The 20974-nt window shown below is 47.9% G+C and overlaps 5 protein-coding genes across 5 annotated transcripts; 3 read left to right on the top strand and 2 right to left on the bottom strand.

Moving 5' to 3' along the window:
- The first annotated feature begins 1021 nt into the window (after positions 1-1021).
- HD556DRAFT_1397251 (uncharacterized protein) lies at positions 1022-2965 on the top strand. The gene is made up of 4 exons (XM_041303723.1): positions 1022-1177; positions 1244-1391; positions 1460-2061; positions 2115-2965. Exons 2-4 carry the CDS (start codon positions 1252-1254, stop codon positions 2660-2662), a joined length of 1290 nt encoding a protein of 429 aa, XP_041156579.1. The 5' UTR covers positions 1022-1177; positions 1244-1251; the 3' UTR covers positions 2663-2965.
- A 6162-nt stretch (positions 2966-9127) lies between these two features.
- Positions 9128-10334, top strand: HD556DRAFT_775653 (Endoribonuclease L-PSP). The gene is made up of 4 exons (XM_041311598.1): positions 9128-9491; positions 9545-9642; positions 9696-9827; positions 9891-10334. The coding sequence occupies exons 1-4, from the start codon at positions 9437-9439 to the stop codon at positions 9996-9998; spliced, it is 393 nt and encodes a 130-aa protein (XP_041156578.1). The 5' UTR covers positions 9128-9436; the 3' UTR covers positions 9999-10334.
- HD556DRAFT_1243691 (uncharacterized protein) lies at positions 10299-10767 on the bottom strand (the record flags this gene model as incomplete). Its single annotated transcript, XM_041298399.1, has 2 exons — positions 10299-10479; positions 10535-10767. Coding segments are annotated over 2 exons (414 nt in total), but the record flags the coding sequence as incomplete, so codon positions are not given.
- A 1861-nt stretch (positions 10768-12628) lies between these two features.
- Positions 12629-13877, bottom strand: HD556DRAFT_1296784 (uncharacterized protein). Its single transcript, XM_041299436.1, has 3 exons — positions 13544-13877; positions 13257-13491; positions 12629-13205 (listed from the first exon to the last, which is right to left on the bottom strand). Exons 1-3 carry the CDS (start codon positions 13711-13713, stop codon positions 12729-12731), a joined length of 882 nt encoding a protein of 293 aa, XP_041156576.1. The 5' UTR covers positions 13714-13877; the 3' UTR covers positions 12629-12728.
- Positions 13878-15554: 1677 nt separating this feature from the next.
- Positions 15555-19137, top strand: HD556DRAFT_1446921 (uncharacterized protein; the record flags this gene model as incomplete). Its single annotated transcript, XM_041307174.1, has 8 exons — positions 15555-15983; positions 16032-16180; positions 16240-17001; positions 17058-17218; positions 17278-17358; positions 17411-17999; positions 18110-18821; positions 18901-19137. The coding sequence occupies 8 exons, from the start codon at positions 15555-15557 to the stop codon at positions 19135-19137; spliced, it is 3120 nt and encodes a 1039-aa protein (XP_041156575.1).
- Between the last annotated feature and the right edge of the window lie 1837 nt (positions 19138-20974).

Below are 20974 nucleotides of genomic sequence, written 5' to 3'. Positions count from 1 at the left end.
ACAAACCAAAACACCTGTCGAGTGGGCATTACCTGCCAAGGCTAGAACTAAATTTGCGCCTCTTTTGTGCTGATCAGCAGGCCGTATTAGGTCTCAGCGCGCTAGCGTTGGGCACGACATTCATCTCGTGGGCTCCGACCCGCGACTTTGAGGACTATGACGAGTGATTTTGAAGCTCACCGAGGGAGCAATCGCGGATCCTCTTTTCACACTTCGATCGCACAGGAGAAAGATCGCGATTGTGGAAAGCAGACGACTTCTGATAAGACCGTTAGATTCCTCAATTATCCGTGTGTTCAGGGAATGATCAGAAATGGTTGACAATAAATCAAAAATGAAGACCGCAAATTTAGCAGGTCAGTAAACTTTGGCAAAAATTTCTTGTGCGACGTGGGGAACACCATAGCAAATGTTCAATTAGGAAGGAACTCGTACCCAGTAGACGTCAAAGGCCACAACAACCGTGACAATACATATTTCGAGGGTGAGGCGAGTGTCCCTCCGCGTCTCCCACTTCCATTCTACAGGGAAAAATTACGCAGCTCAGTTGTTTGGAGGCGCCCAGACAAAGACATCTAGAAGGGCCATTAAATTCCTCGCGTGTTCAGGGTGACCCATCGTCCGAAAGGCTCGCTATATGGAATTTCAAACTTCGGAGGTGGAGGGCCACTAGGTGAAACTTTCTTAGCAGCTGTGCTATCAGTCGACACGTTGTTCTTCAGCGCCCCACAAGCTACTCCTTTGAAGTTACAGACTAGCATCAGTCCCTGCGGCACGTGCGGAGCGCTCAAAAACACCTATAACAAATCAGGCCTGTCCATTCAATACGCTGGGGAGGAGGATGATCGATGATCATTGATCAGATCGATCATTGATACATGCAAAATAAAACAGCAAGGATGCATCGTTCGGGCTAGAGTGTTAGACGTTCTGTTATTTGTAGTAAACGCAGTCATGAGAGTGGGCTCCAACTCAGCTTTATGTAAACGGCTCGAGTCAAGTTGTCGTGTTGAGATGATTGTTTATGTATGTGATTTCATAATTTTGATGGGCCAAAAGTTATAACCGCCAGGCTCGCTCAATTGGGCATGCATGCCATCAATTTCGTTCAACGTTCAACTGCTCACCAATTGTTTACAACCTCGACTTGAATGCCTGATAACAGGGTTGTGCTAGGGTAAAAGCGAGCTCAAGCCTGCATATTTTTGTTACCAAAATTCACTTTTTTCTTCTACTTCCTTAGGCCTCGTCATGGCCAATAACGCTAGCGCCACCCCACAAAAGACACCTCCCTGTAACTCTGCTTTCTCCGGTGAGGCTGAGCTCAAGTACACCTCCAAAGCAATCGGTTTCATTGTTGTCAGTGAACATAACTGTACTATAGGCGTTCAGTGCGTCAGCCCTTCCTTTCAAATTGTTTTGCCAGCATCACCCGTATTAAACTTCGTCATTTGCGCAGAGTCGATGACATACGGCCATGGATCGCGCAAGATGTCCATAAGTTCGGGAAATGTAAGGCACACGCCATACTGCAGAAGGTGCAGGCAAGGTGCACAGGCCTTAACCGTGTATTCGAGCCTGAGCCCGGATTTTCGGGCGATGCGATGGCCAAGGACACTCAAATCGACCTCGAATTGGACTTGAAGTTTGACAAGTGCATGACTTGTATCTGTATGCGCGGACGTACAATCATTGTATTTTCAGTTAAGAGCAAGGCACTATCGGGTCTGCAGCTGGATCGCCATTTTGAACCCCCTGAGCTAGTTGCCAAGCTCTATTGGCCAGAAGACACACATCAGAGCGAGCCAATTATCTTCGACGAGGTCTGCAAGATTACGCAAATAAATTCCGATGCGTTGCGCCATACCCCAGGGCTGGCCTTGTTCTACAAGTGTAAAAAAACATCCACGTACAAAATCAGCATTGCACCAGGACTGAAGGATATCGACCAGGTCAAACCAGGCAGCCATATTTTGACAATCATCGCGTCCAGAAAGCTTATCCCGATCACAATGCTCTCCGGCAAGGAGTTCCTTACCGCATGGTGGCAAATTGTGAAGTGTAGGTTTCTTTTCCTTCTCCTGCTCTTTATCATCAATTCACTACTCGGACAGGCCATCGCGCCCTCTGGAAGATAGGTGTGCGTCACCGGGATGTCAGCCCCAGCAATCTCACAGGATACCGCACACACGGTCAATTCACAGGCATCCTCAATGACTACGACTTATCGTTGTTTCAACGAGACAGTCCCAACAGCCTCGAGCGCACAGGGACAGTACTATTCATGGCGTTAGACCGTCTCATACCAGAGTCCATGGCAGGCAAGGTCGAGCACGTGTACGCGCATGATGCCGAATCGTTCATCTGGGTCCTCACCTGGATCTGTCTTCGGTATGAAGGGGGCAAACTCCTCAGCAAGAACAGACCACTAGAAAAATGGCTGAAAGTGGATGCTCGTACATGCGCAGAGAAAAAGGCCGACTTTTTGTCAGGGAGGATCAGAGACGTACGTCCATCCGGATCGCATGAAGTGTCCTGGGACCTTGTAAAGAAATGCTTCTTGGGGATCCACTCGCTTTATTCTCCATTCGGGTGCCGCAAACTGGCCGATCAATCCGCGTTCGAGTTGTTGCTCGAGGACCCTATGCAGGGGCATCTGTAAGCAGACGGCTGGCTGGTTGTTTGTATGGCAAGCAGGATATGTTCATACGTCGTTGAGGCAGCCTCCGACTCGGAAATTACGGGATTAAGTTATAAACTAATCTGCAGCACAATCGTACGCGAGAACATGACTTTGTAATGTCCACTAACGTTCGCCGCATTCCTGTAATTAATTCAGCGGGCCCAAGATTATTTCTGAGCGTCAATGGCGTCTTCACCCAAAGTTATATCAAATGATGTGGCAACGACTCTACAGCCACACCAGGCTAGTGTTGATGTATTTAATTATATGGCACGAATGGGGCGAAAAGTCGAAGTCCGAGATGTCCTCAAATAATCAAGTGTTTGCTATTGAAACTGGCAATTATGAACCATACAGTCGTAGCACGAACCCCACTACCACTACCAGTGGGCGCACTCATTTGACGGCAGTTGGATTGGGTGCGCTGTCTGGCTTCCTTTTCTTAGCGACAGGGGCTGGTCGTGAACTTACGGTACTAGCCAAGGGCCTGAAGGGACCAGTATTGGACTGCGAAGGCATATTTACATGCGGCCCTGCCTTTCTCATAGTGGGTGCAGGACATGCACATATACCTGATCTGTAGAACACAGAAAAATATGATTGCTTCAAATGGGACAAATACTAATGGGTGACTATCCGTAGGCAAAATAATGCGGAATAGATTATAACGGACTTTGAAAGATATTTGCAAAAGATAATCTGTATAGAAAACACAACCGTAACGCACCTGGATTAAAATAATTCGGTCAAAACTGCAATGGACGATCTACTACTACAGTACCACAATCTGGGGAATGACGGAGAAGAGACAGCATTTCTTGACGACGAAGAAGACGCGAGGATGTTAGCAGCTACACTCGTTGCTGGAATAGAGCTAGCTCGTACCCTGGCCGGTCGCAGTGGTACGTGTCGGCGTCGTCTGCTGATAGCAATCTTAAAATTTCAGCTAAAAACATCGCCAGGGAGCTCAGGGATGGGACTGCGTATATTGGAAAATGTTTGGACCAGGTGGCGACCATCGCCATGCTGAACATGTGTCAGGCGGACCTCAAGTCATGGATTAGTCAGCAGATAGCTTAGGCGTAGTGGCCCAAAACGGATTTAATCCGTCGTTTATAATCCGGAATAATCTGTAAGGGGGGGGGCCCCCCCCCCTTCTAGATTTAGAGTTTGTAAGGGGGTCAAAAAATAATGTTTTGCAAATTCGATGCAAATGAACAGCGGCATCGCGGCACGACTTCCTTAAATGGTCTCTTTTATTCTATCTTATTTTATTCCGCATTATTCCAGCCTACGGATAGTCACCCAATAGCAGCGCAGTTTATTCTGAGTGACTTTATTCGAGCCGCAAGTGGACTGAATGCACATTGCGTTGATCAACTCTACAAATCACTAGTAAATCGCGCGTCAGTGTCAACGGCCATACTCCACCGATGCGAAAGCAAAAATATGGCTCACTGTGCAGAAATTCAGATCGCTCTGTCATGCAGGTGAGACATGTTATCAGGTCTAGGAAATGCTCATACTCACACATATTTTCAAAGCACAGCCGCTACTTTGGCATTGTGAGCTGCTGTTGCACCACCCGCCACATTTTTTCTGCATCACTGGTAGAGGGGATGGCAGAGCTTGATGCTACTAAAGCAGCAATGACGGCGAGGACAGTTGTAAAGGAGAAATGCATGCATGTACTGTCTACATCGGGCGCTGCCCCAAGAAGACAAAAATAGGATTAAAAAAAAAAAAAAAAGGAGAAATGCATTGTTTGCGACTCGTGTGTGGGTTCAGGTAATTCTGAAGGCAATAGTAGGAAGACGGCTGGTTTTTATATTGTTCTGTGGAATTACTGTTGCGTGGACGTACCTTCAAATGGATACATATCTACGATTAATCCCAGCACATTGCCAGGCAGATGGCAGAACCTTTCCGGCAGAACTTGAATGTCGCAGAACTCCCGCACATGTCAGGCTCTGCTAGTTCTGCCAGCAGATTTACCTCAGACTCGGAATAGTTCTGCCCAGCCGTAGCACCGCACGAACCCCAATTGGCAACAACCCAAAAGCCATTACTACATTTGCTTCACCGTTGATATGACATCTCGAATTCTTTGGAAGAGAGAGACGCAGGGTAACCACAAAGATGACGTTGAGAGTCGAGACAAGTCAGAAGTTGTACTAGGCGAGCTGTAAGTAGGTGTTTTTTTACGCACCCAGAACCTATCGTAAATTTGACCCTTGATCTTCCATGAGTCTGGCTTTGATGGTGATTAGCTGCTGTGTGCATGTGGCCAATAATCTCGCTGTAAAATCAAGCCTACGGTGTTACTGCAAAATTGCTTGGAGCAATTTTTCCGCTCACATGGTGACGAGGCAGCCTCCGAAATCACGAGATTAAGTCATAAACTAATCTGCAGCACAATCGTACGGGAGAACATGACCTTGTGATGTTCACTAACGTTCGCCGCATTCCTGTGATCAATTCAGCGAGCCCAAGATTATTTCTGAGCGTCAATGGCGTCTTCACCCAAAGTTATATCAAATGATGTGGCGACGACTCTACAGCCACCAGGCTGGTGTTGTTGCTGAAGCTTATTCGTTCAGATGGGCCTTGAGTTGAGTTATACATCTCATCGACCATCTTATAGTATGTACAGATCGACCTGAGTCACATCCTACTAGTGAGCGAATCAGTCGATGTCATTGACCCCATCGACAATGATCTAGTTTATGATGACAACGCCATCAGCTTTAGTGTCCACTGTCCACTTCATCGAACATGGCATGTGTCAGCAATGATTTAGAAACTGGATGAACACTCTCATCACCACCAACCTGTCCATCGTATGTCAGAGAGTTGATATGAACACTGCACGCCAAAAATTATTTGCACTGTGATTTTAATAGAAACAGAGGCGCGTAGCGGGTTAAATCCCGTGTGCAAAGGCACGTAAACAGACGTCAAATTGACCCACGTAAATTAGCATCGAAGAATCAGCACCACTGGCAGGGAACGCGGGAACAGTTGAAGATCGATGATCCCTGCTCAACGACAGTCTGGTTCGTGTCGCGCTTTGGGTTTTGGCCTTGATCGAAGCTCAACCCATTTACCTACATCCCACAATGTTGGTGGGATGGGCGCAGCGCGTTCTGTATATATGCGGAGTTATACAAGCTTTTTGATGTTAAGCGACGAGATGATGATCATGATACAGGGGGAAGCATGACTAACAGCAACAAAGTGAATACGAGTCGCACTATGCTGCGTCGATGTGTGTTCCATTCCTACGCAGGGTCTCATTCATACGCAGTGATGCCCTTCCTGGGAAAGCCTCGATGTCCATTAGGATCGGCATGCCCATCTGAAGTGCTGGATGTGGCATTGAACGCTTTGCGGCATTGCGAAAATTCCTGGATGAATATGAACTGTCGTGACACATTGAGATGGATGAGGGTGAATGTACAAACAATCCTTCAATTTCCGCAGACGAAGTGTCCTCCCAGGGGCCACAGTCAACATGTGTCACCTATCGGCGGGGATCACCGCAACTACGATGGCAAATTCTTTGATGAATTCCAACGTTCGAAAGGGTGTAGTGATTGGGATGATGGACTACCTCACTACTTCCGCCGTAAAGTCGAGTCCGACTTGTTGAATTCTAAGATCTGCGAGTGTCTTGCTCAAAGCCGCAGAGGTGGGTATGCTAGGCAATTTATTTTATTTTGTTAGCCTGTATCATTAGACGTCCAAGTGATGGAGCGTATTCGCCATGTGCTGCAAGCGGGAGCATCCACTCACTGTTATCATGCATGTCTTGCTCGACTATTTAACTTCCTCTTGCCTCTACCAATTTAAACTTCGACTCGTGTCCAGCTGATCTGGCTGGCAATGCTCGGGTCCTGTCAAATAATTTTTTTGCGGCGCTCGTCACCGATCCTGGGGGATGCATGACGTCCTGGACGAGTGTGTAGTGCCCTGTTAGCATTCCGAAGTAGATCGGCTCCCAACAGGGTGGGAAACACGAGTCCCTGAACGCATCAATTACATCAGTGGTGAAGACCTCAACCACTGCTCGGTAAGCATATTTCCTCATCACTCTTAAGTCGAAGCTCACCGCCCTCGCGCAGACCTACCCTGCGCTGTCTTGCCACGTTCGCGTCACTCCCTCAAACACCCATCACCGATTCCCATCCGACCAGTACTTGATATTGACATCCCCAACTTCAACTCCCACAGTGCTGCCAGCTCTGACACCACCAACAAAAATCCCCGCTGCTCCGAATTCTGCTTCCAAGTCCACCAAGGCTTCCTCATCTTCGTGTCACACCGTCTCCCACAAAACTTGGGTGTGTAGTGTAGTCTCCTTCACAGTATTTTGTTATTTACATATTATGAAACTTTAATTATGAACCAACGTGTCTGCTTGACTGAGGGAGCACTGAGATGAAGATGCAATATACAAATTATGACTACCAATATTCGACAGGAACATGTACATAGACAGTAGGGTAGTATGCACGATGCAGTGGAAATCATTGAAGAAAAATATGAAGGGGCCTGCCGCCGCGAGGTAGCGGTAAGAGTCAACTGGTGGAGAAAGACAACAAGGGAAAAGATGTCGATGACGAACGCAAAGGGGATCCGACGCTAGATCTTGACGCGGACGTACTGCCTGCGCTGTTCCGAAAATTTTTGACCGGCGGCGATAGCATATTTCATGGCGACGCGGCCGCAGAATTGGCGTGAAGGGTTATAGGGAGGACGCAGAAAGGTGGCGCCATTCATGAGCGCTAGGGTTGGGAAAAAAAGGCAGAGAATGCTGTTCGCAGAGACCGCGAGCTCGACGAGTAGAACGAAGACATGTAATTAGGACAATGAAGACGACAATACATAAAAAAAGATTCGTACCTTTCTCCGGCACAGTTTGCGGGGTCCAACCTTTACTAAATAACGTCAGTTGAATGCTAACATGGTTTCTGAAACATAGAGAGCCGATCTATTTCGGAATGCTAACAGGTCACACATCACTCGTCCTGGACTGGGCCGAACTCTTTGAAAGTTGATGATAATGAAATTGCGGACTTCGTCCCTGGAGTACCTCGCTGACTCAACTATACAAGCACTGACAAACAATCACATCATTCCGACTTAGCTCCGATGACCCTGCCATGACAGCCACGTAGTACAGTACGTTGATTCCCCTTGATCATTCTGTTTCACGAAGCTGAGACAGTGCATTTAGCTCACAATGTTGCACTGCCATACCGTGGTAGCGTCTGGTCAATCAAAGATTTGAATTGCACTGGAATCTGGATGCAGTCGAAAGTTTCGCTTCTCGTATCTGAACTGTCCGATTGTACAGATTGGGATCGTGAAGGGCTTGTCCAGCAATGCCTGTTCTAGTGGAACTAAACTTTATAGGCGATGCCACGTTATCGAACTTCTTGCCCCATACGTTCATCGTGTTTTTGAACAGTTCAATGAGCCTCGTGGGGTTGTCTCTAAGGAGGGCAATTTATTTCAGCGTTCTCCGGCCTCAGCGTTCCGCACATACGCTTTTGGCCAGAGCTAGATTTCCCCGATTCAAATTTTGCAGGATTGGGATGTAGGAGCAGCCCGATGTGACTGTAGGTACCTCCAGCAATGTGATTCTATTGATGAGAAGCATCCACCTTCCCTGGTGCATCGTGATCAGCGTTTGATCATTTTGGCGATACAATCCCGCTTCTTCCACCAAGTCACTTCCTTTCCGCATGGTTATAGCCATTATGGTGTTCAATGCACTGTGCGGTCCAATATATATCCTAAACCTCTCAGTCACACTTCTACCTCTCAAGGTTCTGCATCCGCAGCTGCATGCTCCAGTAATGACCGATCAGGACTGTCCTGGTGCTCGACGGTGATTGTCAAATGCCGGCCTTTTCTATAACATTTTCACCTTCACGCTACGCCACTGGGATGGACCATGTCGAACACAGTTATTCCGAGTCTCCTACTCCATCGCACGCGACAAGGACGCTATCATAAGCCTGTTTCACGGCATCCATGAAAAGCCGACTGCTTCGATTTACGATAAAACAGAACAATTGTCTCCCGTCTATTGGTCTAGGTTCCGGCTACCAACGACTAGCGAACAATCACGTTGACCAGCGCCAGCAACCTTCCTAGTAGTAAGTGTCTCGGGCTATAGATAGCATACCCCTCAAAACGACGTCTAGCCCGCCTAGTAGGGACTAGCCTGCTCCGGGTGTGCCTGTATTTCCCATTTCCTGGCGCCAGCCAGCTCATAGAGGGCTCATACTTGTTCGTACCAAGCGCTGTTGATGTATGAGATCATCATTTGACTTGCGGGTTCAGTGCGTTCTTTGTGCCAAATACATGCGGGCGTGTGATTACATTGTCGACTCACCTTGATACTATAGTCCCTTCAAAGTCTCGCCTTCAGGCATGTTCATTGCACCGCCCATGTACGATATATATATATCAAGCATGCACAAACGTAACGTGGGATGAACTCAACCGTGCCGGAAAGTTTACCGTTGCACAGCCTCAGGCCTATCTCATGGAAGGAACTTCGCGAGCGCGAAGGAGCCTGACAGCTCCGATCTTCCATTCGTCTGATATATGCAGCTGTCAGCGGATTAGGCCACTGATAGTAGCTTATTCGGTCCGCTGTACTAACAAAAGCTAGAAGCTATTTATCTCCTCTATTATAGGAATCATCTTTAGCCCCCCACCTCAACCTACTATCCTACCATGCCCAAAGAGGTTGTGTACACTCTAGATGCCGTCCCTCCCCTCAAAACTTTCTGTGAGTACTTGTGTTATTGGATGTGAATAGATTGTGACGATACATTCGTTCAGCCCAGGCCATCATATCTAAAGGGTTCGTGTATGTCTCAGGCAACATTGGATGTACAAACGATTTCCAGATCGTTGAGGGCGGAGTGCAGGGGCAAACAGTGAGTTTGTACTTCCTATCTCTCATGAACCAATCGGTCACACGATGTTACAGGTTGCTGCCCTTGAAAGTATTCGCAAGATTCTCCATGCTGCAGGATCTGGACTCCACCACGTTGTGAAGGCGAACATCTATCTCACTAATCTGGCGGCGGATTTTTCTGAAATGAACAGAGCATATCTGACGGTACGTCTCTATTTATGAACAGGCATTTCAACTTGAACTAAACCGCTTGACCTTGTCACATAGTTCTTCGATGAACAGGCGATGCCTGCGAGGACTTGCATCGGCGTAGCTTCTCTTCCGTTGGGCGCAAGCGTTGAGATCGAGTGTGTAGCAGAACTTCCAGACGCCTGATATCCCAAGTAATGCATGAAGATAATGCAAGAAAGTTGTACAATAGTGCGTTTCTACTCGTGATTTATTGCAAGTTATTGCAAAGGACTATGTAAACTCTGCGCTTCTGTACTGAATATATAGGCAATACATTATGTTAGCAATCAGCAAAATAACAATAGTCAATCGAATCAAGGTCGTAATCAATACTCATATAAAGAAGATACAATACCATCAAGATCGCAGATCATCGTCGGGAATGGACTGCATAATTTGTTCTCATCATCATTGCCACCCTGCATAGCCTGCACGTACGTCAATCTAGAGTCCCGCAGCCACAGCGCTGCGCCACGCACCCTGCTTTGCTTTTAGGCCCTGCAGTAGTTCGTATAGCTGCTGTCGGATTCGTGGTTGATACATTTCCAGTGCAGCAGGGCAAGGGTCTTCGCCTAAACATGTCTCGAGCACAGCACGCAGTCGTGTGGGAATTTGATGCAGATCTCTGTTTACCTCAGGTATAGCCTCATTGATGAGAGAGGGGTATGGTAAAGACGCACGACGTGTCGACCCCTGATCCTTCAAACGCCCGTACGACAGCGTTAAATCCGACTCCAAATTGCATGTAGGCGTCGCTGACTGCGTCAGGGGAGGCTCGTGAGGTGGACCATAGAGTGAGCGTGGATTGGAGGTTTTTCATTGATGCGATGAGCGTGTGTACGGAATTGGGGATTGAGGCGCTGTATTGGGGGCTGGGAATTGATGCGCTGTACTGGGGGTGGAGGATTGGTATTGACAATAGGAGACATGACACCACGAGACTGCACTTACAGCACTGTAGTTACTTGCATATGAGCCCTGCCGCGTAGGCGTAGTAAAAGCTCCCAACCCAGTAGTAGGAGAAGTTGGATAATATTGATGCATGTCCGAGTTGGTCAACAAACGGATTTAGATAATTGATAGAGAAAACAAAGGAGCTTAGAAGAATACAAGACCAGCTAGCAAAGAACAAGGAGAGTGAGACTGGGGAGTTACAGCTTGAAGGTCAATATAGCACAGTAGGAACAAGTTTTGAGTGTGAAAGATGTTAGTCGTTACGCTTTTATCCTGATGAAGGACTGATTGATCCCGGCCATCTGTACGCGAGCTGTGAATAAACGATCCGGACATGTCAACTGACCGCACCCGCGCAATCAAAGTTGTAATCGATATCGATGTTCACGAAATGCAACATGTAACCAACACAGCAGTAAGTACTGCCATTCGTGGCGCTGCACTTAAAGTTACGTAAGCAGCACCGCTTTGTTTGGGCCAGTAAACTAGCTCTCAACCATCGTTTGTCGCCAGGACATCCAGGAGTACATATTATATTATCACTATCCCTCAGACCTCAGGAGGGACGTGTACACTCTCCGGCACCGACGTTGATCTTCACGGTTCAGAAGGCAGGCCTGAGGCTGGGACGAGAAATGATCGGACAAAATGCCCGTGTACTTATCTACCAGTGCACAGCATTTTCACCAATGGTGCTTTGGTCAAACCAGTTCCTAGTCTGAACTCCACATTCTAATAACACGACAATCGCATTTGGCAATTGAGTTGCACCCTGACACGAGTCACTTGGCGGCTGAAGGACATCCCAACATTCTGGAAACGTGTGTCTATGGTTATAAAGTTCTCAAGTCAGCCACTGCTTTTACAGAGTTGTTGGTGGAAGTGGGGCTTTGTCTGCGTTTAACCACCCACATCAGTGGACGCCAAATGAAGAGGGCTGAATTCACTACCCGGTCAATCATGCCCAACAAGTGCCAGTGGCGCATTGGGTTAATACTAATCTGCCGTGTTGATCAGTGAAATGCGACACATGCTATGTTGTAGAACACAACACCCCCTACCAGCCCGAACAGGGCTAGCCTTACCGCAATACGACGGAATTACTATTATCCTTTGATCATGGTAAATCTGATAAGATAATAGTGTTCTGCATTTGGTAGCAGCCTCGCTTTTAAACATGTACAAACATGCACCCAGCATCTTTGTCGTTGTCCATCATGATGAAGCCGCTTCAAGCGTCCATTAATATTGTCCAACTGTCGAAAATCTCATAACCCTTCATCTGATTTGCCAAAGTAATTCTTCCGCAAAGGCAAGACCACAAAATTAAAAATATGAAAACACAAAATCTGCGAAGCTCCGCTTCCTTTCGTGAATGGGCATCTCGCGGGATTATGCTCATCTATTGATCCGTGGACAATGAAGAGAAAAACTCTTTTTAGTTCATACCTACCACTGCCTCATCACACGAATACAAAGGATGAAACCCTGCAAGCAGAACCCTTGATACTCATCACCATATCTCTGATATCGCGATGGCGGCAATGCTGCTCTCCCATACTATCAATATCTTGGTCTCATCCAGGAATCCAGGATAGGATCATTTGGCCGAACAAAATGTTTGACCTGCTCCACGCTGTGATTAGAAATTTCAAACACGGGGCATCTCCGGGTGGACCCATGAGAATTGATATATCGTAAATCCATTGCACCACTGGGGAGCACACATGCGAAAACCCTTTGTCGCATCAGGATAAACAAACTCTCGTCCATCTATCTTCATGTTTGCGCGTAGCGCCCATGTCTCGAGCTACACACCAATCTCAGCGAGAAGAACACTTTTATTGAGTGGATCAGACATATGGACATAAAGCAATCTCATCTCAATTGTGATACGAAGATAATGCAAAGATATGGAAGTTACAGCTGCCATCCAGGGGTCGCTGTTGGCCGACGCCGAGGATCCAAAGCTTGCGCATCTTTGACTGACTCCAATATCTCGTTCTTGAACCCTTCCTGTAGATTGACATTAACGTCAGCGCTCTTGCACTTTGAAATATAGCTTACATTCGCCTTGAATGCTAAGAACAGCGATTCAACCGCTCTCCATGCCCATCCATATTCATCCATCATCCTATCCCTCTCAGAAGTCGAACGCGTGAGGAACCTCGCGATTCGTAGCTGAACGTCGCGGTCCGGGATATTGTGATACTCTTCGATACTCTGCGGGAACTGCGCTTCGCGCTGTCTCCGAGTGGTTTTTTCTTGCAATTTCAAATGGCGACGCTGAATGAGGAGCGGGAAGAGGGATTTGAGGTAGTTGTAGCGGATCTGAGACAACGCATCGTCCATATCGTGCTGGAAGCGCTTCATAGGCCGTGCATCGTTGTACAGCTCCTTTAGAGCATTGTCAGACTCATCCAAAGTTGCAGATAACGGAAGACGTACATTGAGGGCAGCGAGATAATCAACTTGGACTAGGTCCTCCGCATCCGCTCCCATCATTGAATCATCGATGCAGCTATACCTGCTAAGGACCTCTTGGCGGTATTCTGCAGCCTGGAATGCGGTAAGTAGCTCGATATCTTCTTGATGCTGCCTCCTCAGCTCCTTTATCTTATCGTCGACAATTGCTAGCGTCTCTTTCGGGGCTTCGCTTGGAGTGGCTTTGAGTTCTTTCAACCTGCAGAAACTCAGAAACCTAAACCAGCACGCACAAAGCAAAAAAAACTTACGGAGGACCATTATAAGACCCCTTGGATGCAAGGACGTACTGAGCAAAGTGATGCCTGCTAATGGCCAAGTCGTCTGGGTTAGTAGAATGGAGAGGGATGTGTCTGTCGCGAAACCCATTTTTGCCTTTGTTCGTTTCTTTCGGTTGTCGCAGACCACTTGCTGAAGCCATCGTGTCTAGCAGGAAACCATGGGCCTGGCTTTGTAAGAATGGCAATATTTAGGGTGAACTTCGAAGTGACATGTGCCAGTATGTGGCAGCGGTGAAATTCTAATCCTTTATCCTTTGTTGTTGTTCAATTGTTATTGCCGAGCTCGAGGTGACAGTCGTGACGGAGTTCGAACACTTGATACTTTCATCAAACACACGAACGGTACTAGGTCGTTCATCTGCAGGGATGACATTCGAATATCATGCAATGCTACTTGTATTCTCGATGAAGTACTTTGTCATGCATAGCCTGATCAACTCGTATGGCGAGGGCGCAGTGCAAATATTTCGGGTGACCGGAAGGTTGCAGCCGAGGACAAAGAATACGCTCAGCGGGATCCCTACACCGGTCATTCTAGTAGCCCATCTTCAAGTTCGTGCATGCGTCGTAGCCTTATGTGACCTCATTCCGATACACATTCAACTCGTCTTTGTCCCATACGGTTTGCTTTATATCATAAACTTATCCTTATCATGACAGAATCAGACGATCCTACCCAAGCTCTGCACGCCACACAGGGTAGCCATGCTGCAGACTCTTGTCAGTGTATGTGTCCGGTCTGCATTACTGGTAGCACTGCTGAACTTACATTGTACAACACAGAGCAACTTGAATCATCAACCGACTCTGAAACCTATCGACTCAAAGGACAACCTTTCAAGGTACAGAATCACCTGCAAGGTCGATTCTATGTACTATAGAGACGACAAGAAATTTACGACAAGTGCTGCTGTTCTCTCAAATTTGGGTTTCGATCTGACGGACGTAGACCTTAGTATGTGACAGTTTGAATTCTCCACTTTGTCGATCTCAGATGCGCCAGCAGAATCGACTGTTCAACAGTTCCAAGCAGTTTTTATAGGCATGCTAATAGGCTGCTTGCTGTGTTTTACGAACTAGACAGAATGGGTTAGTATGGGAGTAACTAATCGGCAAGACAGAATAAGGTTGTCTCTCTATCACTGGTCGGCGATCATGGAACTTCTGGCTATAATGGACAAGGGCCACACTCCAGCGTGGCCGCCTGCAACCAGGCGCTCAGTTGTTCTTCAACTGCATCCCACCAGATCCGCCGAGCTTTCAAAGCACTAGAAGTCTAGAACCAACGTCTATCAACTCGGTCCTGTTGGCATCCTTGCTTCGTTTTCTACATTGCACCTTCGATACCTCGAAAGTCAAATGTGTGCGACCAGGGGGTGCCACGAAGGGTAAGGCACCCTGGAGACGTAACAAACCTTCCCCCAAGTCCAAGAAAGAAGTCACTGCTTCTATCACAGAATAAAACTCCTCGTCCTCCACACACATTCCTCTATGATGCCGGCTGTCTCCGCCATTGAAAGAACCCCACGCTGCCCACATCAAGCGAGGGGGTGCTGTAGTTCCCATAAAATACCACTAATTTCGTTTCCATACATCATCGTGCATGCACGTGCAGGCCTATGAGAACCGGTATTGAACGTATTCGAAATAGTCACTGTATACTATGCTATTTTGTAATTGTGCGCAAAATATCGTCTGCGGGTTAGGTTTCCATAGGGGTTGAATTACTATCTTCGGCGAGGGTGGTAACGGCAGTGCTTAAAGGTTGTCCGCCAACTCTTTCCAACTTCTGTCACAGGGTTGTCCACGTCAACAGATTTCTAGTTACCAGCGTTCACAGGCAGATTTGAGCTTTGTTCGAAGATCGTCGAGTCTCGGCAGGATATCATAGCAACGTTCGCATGTAAGAGAAATCACAATATTAATCGCGCTATTTGGATAGACTTCAAGCTTCAACTGCATCAACCAGTGTTACACCGTAATGACTACACGACGAGAGGCACACTTTCATGCCGTCTCGATAGGGCGCGTCCAGGGTGCATCTATTGCCAGGATCAGCTCTCGTGATAATCTAGCCACACATCCACTCCTCTCTTCCAGTCCATCTACCCTTTCCCCGAGTCCTACACCGGAAGCTCAGTCTTCCTCAATACCAAAGTATGTGCCATACACGCCTAGACAGAGGTTGCCTACAACCAGCACCACTGCCCAACCGCCAGTTTCAGTCTCTCCGCAGCACCAACTCACGGGCGGTGCGACTAGCAAGCTCCAGCTGATGAACCTCAAGGCCGCAGCACAGGACATTGGCCTTGATGCTGCATGCCTTGGGTGGGTAATGTTAGAGAAACTAAGCCAAGATGGAGAGACAGAAGAGTGGGCTGAAATTTGGGGTGCCATTACCAAGGGCAAGGTGCGTTTTCATTGATTATGACCATTCAGTTCACAGAAAGTTTCGTAGGCGTCTCTACTGCTCCCACTTGAGAAATCCTCAGGACAGGAGAAGATCACGCCTGATTTCATGTCAGATCATGTGCTCATGTGCAATCCTTTATCCAAAGAAAATACTCAAGTAGTTACACTTTCTGGCTTGCGCGGACACTTATCTAGGTTTGTTTTCTGCCTTTTTTCGTTACTCAGTACCAATTTGACCTGATATATTTATTCAGTGAAAATTTGACGTTTCGCTCCTCACTCCCGCCCACAAAGTTACCCGACATCACACTCTCATCTCTTCCCCCACTCCCTTCAATCCCATCAGACTCTGGATACCCCTCATATGCAGTCCCAGCACACAGCACCTCCATCCCAATTCAAGTTCGTCCACCAAAGCCACCCTTACCTCCGCGACCCACACCTGCTACCCAACCTTCGCGCCTCGCCATGCCTTTCGCTTCTCTATTTGGCGCCAAGCCCATGACCACACCCCCAACAATCGCTGCTCCCCTCCCACCCATACAGACGCCATCAATACCTCCCCCAGAGGATCATCCCATTCTCGTCAGTGCATTCAGTATTTCCCGTGCGGTATATCGACATGATGTGATGCGAGATGTTCTTGCTGCGCTTAAGTCCGAGCTCACATCGACTCTTGAAACGGCTGGTATCCCGGCAATGATCATCGAGCGCGTACAATCCTTTGCGTCCCCATTGCTTCCGTTTGTGAGAGGTCCTGCTGGGAAGAAGAAACTTCACGATATTGGCGCAAGCCCAAGTAAACACGGAACATGGGCCGTCAATCTCGATGCAGGGAAAGATCGCTCCGAAGAATTGGCTGAGAAATTTCAAGAGTTCTATCTGGAGTTGGAGGGAGAAGTACGAGCTGAAATTGAGAAAGAGAAAGGCGAGGCACCGGAAGAAGAAAAAGAGTCCAGGGTTAAGGAGCTCGTTGAGGTGGTGGAGGGGGCTCTATCTACCTTGTTTTATGATCGGTACGTGAATAGTATGGAAGAGTCAGTTTCCCTGTTCCAGTGCTGATTCCTACTAGACTATTCCTTCCATCTCACTCTGATGATGCCTCGCATGACGAAGCACTATCAAGCCACATCGCAGCTCTCAACGTTCTTGATCTGGGGCTCGAGCATCTTGATGTCGATGTTGGCAGCGCTGGGTCCGAGATCGATGTCGTAGTCCGAGCGTGTGGAGAGAGTAAGTTTCTTAATCCATCCACACGTACTGATGATTCATCTTTTTTGATATTTTCACAGCGTTATCTCAGCTAGACGTTTCCTGTAGATCTCCCGGTGACAAGGCAGCTGTGCTGGTTGCAGTGCACAAGCTCATAGTAGGTGAGTGAGATGCGCATATGCATGCGTGATATGTGATTTCAATTACGGAAAGATGGTCTTTCCCGCCTTCCTCCGATTAAACTCAGCAATGGCGAAAAACAGCATGAGGAACACGAGCCGCTGCAGCGAAAAGCGAGTCCACCCCCAGGACCGATCGAAGCTGTGGACGTCGCGCTCGTTACTTCTCCCGATGCGCTTGTTGCTTCTCCTGATGCGCTCGTTGCTTCTCCCGATGCGCTATTCTCACCTGATCCACAATTCGATGGGGATGCAGCTCATGGCTCACCCGACAAGTTGTTTCTCTCGCCTAGTGTCTCATCCCCACAGGCTTCATATTCGACTACAGTACTCTCATCCATCCCCGTCCCACCTCGCGCTTCCTCGCCCCGACTGACCGTCTCCCATGTCCAAGAGCCGACGACAGTATCAGGCGATGTCCTGCTCCCACTCCTCATATTTGCTGTCGTCAAATCAAACCCCGCACGCCTGGTCTCGCACCTTCTATTCACGCAGCGTTATCGTAATGCTGCTTTCGCTGGTGGAGAGGAGCGGTACTGTTTGATCAATTTGATGGCTGTTGTGGAATTTCTGGAGAATGTGGATCTTGGTGCTGTGGGTGTTGGAGGTATTGGTATTGTTAGGTGGGTGTTTCAGCTTCTCGATCATTGATTGCCTACTTTAAACCACTGTTTCTTTTTACCCGTGCTCTAACATCCATTTCCATTCGATGCGCTAATATTTCTTTCCACAGCACCGCGCACCTCACCCCAATTCCAATCGTGCGTACTACACTTCCACCAGATGCGCCTGTAGACGCGCCTGGTGGCCTCCGCGGACGCGTAGAACAAGGCGTCGACGCCATCGCAGGGTCTGCTAATAAAGTCATCTCCGGCGTCGTTGACAGCTCATTCGGCGTACTCCGCTCATTCTTACCATCTGCCCCCACCTCAGCATCTGCTCCGACTCCAGCATCTGCCCTGACCTCCACATTCACGTCTGCTCCCACCACAGAGACCAGTGACGCGCGGTGGAACATGGGGCTGTTGAGGCGAGAGAGTGGGTTCTCGATTGCAAGTTTGGTGCCAGGGAGGAAGGCAGATGGGAAGGGGGAGGGGGAGGATGGGCAGAGGGAGCTCGTGGCGGTATCGTCGCGCCCGGGTTCCATACACTCGATTTATGTGAATGAAGATGTGGGGGTGGAAGGGGCGGAGGACGAGAGTGAAGCGAGTGACGACGAGGACGAGGAAGACGGTGAGGAAGATGAAGATGAAGATGAAAGTGAGGAAGAAGAACATGCCCATGATGCAAAAAGCATTCGAAGCTTCGAGAGCATGATGAGCGGGAATAGCGTGAAAGCACGAAAAAAGAAGAGGAAGCTTGCTTCGCTCAGTAGGAAGAGCTTGACGGACCGGTTGGCGCAGGTACCAGGGCTTTCAAGGCTGTCAGGAACGGATGTACACAAGGTCTGTCTTTGCTTATTCATGCATTTAAGTCATCGCTGACGTGCTCTATCTATAATTATTGATCTTCATCCTGTCGCAGACGGTATCACCCCCAATCACACGCTCCTCACTGTTGCTCCCCTCGCACCACAACCGCCTCGACTCACCAGCATCATCGCGTGCACCTTCTCCCATTTCTATACGGCTTCCTGCGCCTAGCAAGCGGTTTATGGAGTGCGCGGAGGATGATTTGAGGGTATCAGAGGTGGGGGAGTTGTTGAGAGAGTATAGACGATTAGTGGAGGGTGTGCGGGCTATGGGTGCATTTGATGAGTGATGTTGGGTGGGTATGAGAAGGGATCGGTGGTTTGTATGTCCTTCTTTCGCAAGAGTTGTAATTTACCCGAGCCGAATTATCACACAGGATATTACTTCACTCGAAAACTTCATTTGACTTGGTCTCATGCTGTCCAGATGCCTCGCAAAATCTGTTCTACTCCTCTGAAAATTCGTTTGCTAACCTCAAGAAGCTCTGCATCTCAAGAGCAGGGTGGGGTCATTGGGTGAGGGACCTCGCTAGAAAAACCAACATCTCTGAAGCGAATCCACGGGTGATCTCTGCTAAGAACGTTATAACCTCCACGTCTCACTAGGTGGAACACGTATTTGGTTGTCGACTTTTGCAATCGAAGTTTGAAATCAACAGGTAGCAGCAAGGCGCCTGACGTTGTGGAGCAGCGTAAGACAGCAGCGAAGCCCACAATCTTCCCGCGACTATTGATAACAACTGATGAACACGCGACACTGATCGCCTGTGATTCAAACATCGGGAAATCTCTCACCCCAGCCAACGAATAAAAAAACATCTTCAAACTTTGGTAGCTATTGGACCATGTCAACCTTCATCCTGCAAGTCCCAGACTTTAGACGACCCAGAACTGGACTCAGTGACATGTTTACTCTTCTAACCACTGTAGGTCAGAATGATTTCCGTAACTCAATGCTGTACTGGAGACATACCTTCGGCATCATAAAGAACTACGTATTTAACGGAGCAAGTAAGTAGAGCACTCAAAAACAAGAGTTGCACTAGATATTTACCTTAGAAGGGTCCTAAATTAACGACGCGTTCTTTCAATGCTCATAATACAGAAAAGTTGGCACATACTTTACTCGGGCTTCTTGTCTAAAAGAATACCCAAACACCGTAACAAGACAGAGGGATGGGTTCTGCCGCTGTCATCTGCAGCAAGAGAGAGATGGTGACGAGAGCAAGAGACAACAATCCTTTCATGATTCCTAAATGTAAAGTGATTATTGGAACGTGGAGTGCTGAATATAGTATCGATTCAAGGAATGCCTTTTATATATCTCTGTGACAAGCTAGATAGTAGAACTCACTGACTCAAGTCTATGACACATCCGCGCAACATCCACATCAATGTTATCCAGATTGATCTGTTACTGGCACTAAAATGTTCAATCGTTCGTGTCAGCAGTCAATTGCCTGCATACTAAGGAAGCCTCGAGGCCGCAACCTTTAGCTAGAAGGTTCAATATGTCACCGCTGGCAAGTAGAATTCTGCCGCGACGTCTTTGGGTGACAACTTGATTGAAATTCAAGGGCGTGGCCCAGGTGAATCAGGAAATCCTCGTATCTGCCGCGTGAACCACTGCAATAAGCGTGACGAGGCTCGTTGACTATCGGATGAGGAAGGTGATGACTTGGATGCATACTACTTGTAGGGCCAGGTGAAAATGGAGCGCCAACACCACAAAATAACTTACCTTTCTATATCATGCAACGTCGCTCGAAACATTATTCCTGATGAAGTAGTTGTTGTCATGTATGGACTCATACAGGATCAACGTTTGAACCATCTTGTAGTACTTTGTAAATTTCTGTGGGGTTCTAATGCCAGTGGTGGTCCGACGTCCGGCCGACCGTCCCGCTTGGCTAGTGGATATTAATTTCAATGCCGCGTCAGTGCCACACTGACACATCATTCCACTTTATGTTGCACCAACTTGATCTCAATCATGCTGTATCACGTCTGCGTCAGTGCATTCAAATTCAAAGGCTGATCGGCTCAGTGGACTTTGTGGAACATCCCGGACCGGCACTGCTATCGCGGCATCGACGTGGTGAGCTTCGAACAGTGATATGTCCTTCG

The sequence above is a fragment of the Suillus plorans genome (genome assembly GCF_016647745.1).
Source record: "Suillus plorans strain S12 chromosome Unknown HD556scaffold_58, whole genome shotgun sequence".
Classification (NCBI taxonomy): domain Eukaryota; kingdom Fungi; phylum Basidiomycota; class Agaricomycetes; order Boletales; family Suillaceae; genus Suillus; species Suillus plorans.
Note: the sequence above shows the minus strand (reverse complement) of the source record. Positions and strands in the feature narration are given on the sequence as shown.

What these genes read in the sequence shown, in the direction of transcription:
- HD556DRAFT_1397251 (XM_041303723.1), top strand. Translation starts at nt 1,252, where the DNA reads ATGGCCAATAACGCTAGCGCCACCCCACAAAAGACACCTCCCTGTAAC. An exon ending in AACTGTACTATAGGCGTTCA is followed by an intron (nt 1,392 to 1,459) that starts GTGCGTCAGCCC and finishes TCATTTGCGCAG; the next exon opens with AGTCGATGACATACGGCCAT. An exon ending in ATGGTGGCAAATTGTGAAGT is followed by an intron (nt 2,062 to 2,114) that starts GTAGGTTTCTTT and finishes CTACTCGGACAG; the next exon opens with GCCATCGCGCCCTCTGGAAG.
- HD556DRAFT_775653 (XM_041311598.1), top strand. Translation starts at nt 9,437, where the DNA reads ATGCCCAAAGAGGTTGTGTACACTCTAGATGCCGTCCCTCCCCTCAAA. An exon ending in GCGGAGTGCAGGGGCAAACA is followed by an intron (nt 9,643 to 9,695) that starts GTGAGTTTGTAC and finishes ACGATGTTACAG; the next exon opens with GTTGCTGCCCTTGAAAGTAT. An exon ending in TGAACAGAGCATATCTGACG is followed by an intron (nt 9,828 to 9,890) that starts GTACGTCTCTAT and finishes CTTGTCACATAG; the next exon opens with TTCTTCGATGAACAGGCGAT.
- HD556DRAFT_1296784 (XM_041299436.1), bottom strand. Translation starts at nt 13,713, where the DNA reads ATGGCTTCAGCAAGTGGTCTGCGACAACCGAAAGAAACGAACAAAGGC. An exon ending in GGGTCTTATAATGGTCCTCC is followed by an intron (nt 13,492 to 13,543) that starts GTAAGTTTTTTT and finishes GAGTTTCTGCAG; the next exon opens with GTTGAAAGAACTCAAAGCCA. An exon ending in ATTATCTCGCTGCCCTCAAT is followed by an intron (nt 13,206 to 13,256) that starts GTACGTCTTCCG and finishes AATGCTCTAAAG; the next exon opens with GAGCTGTACAACGATGCACG.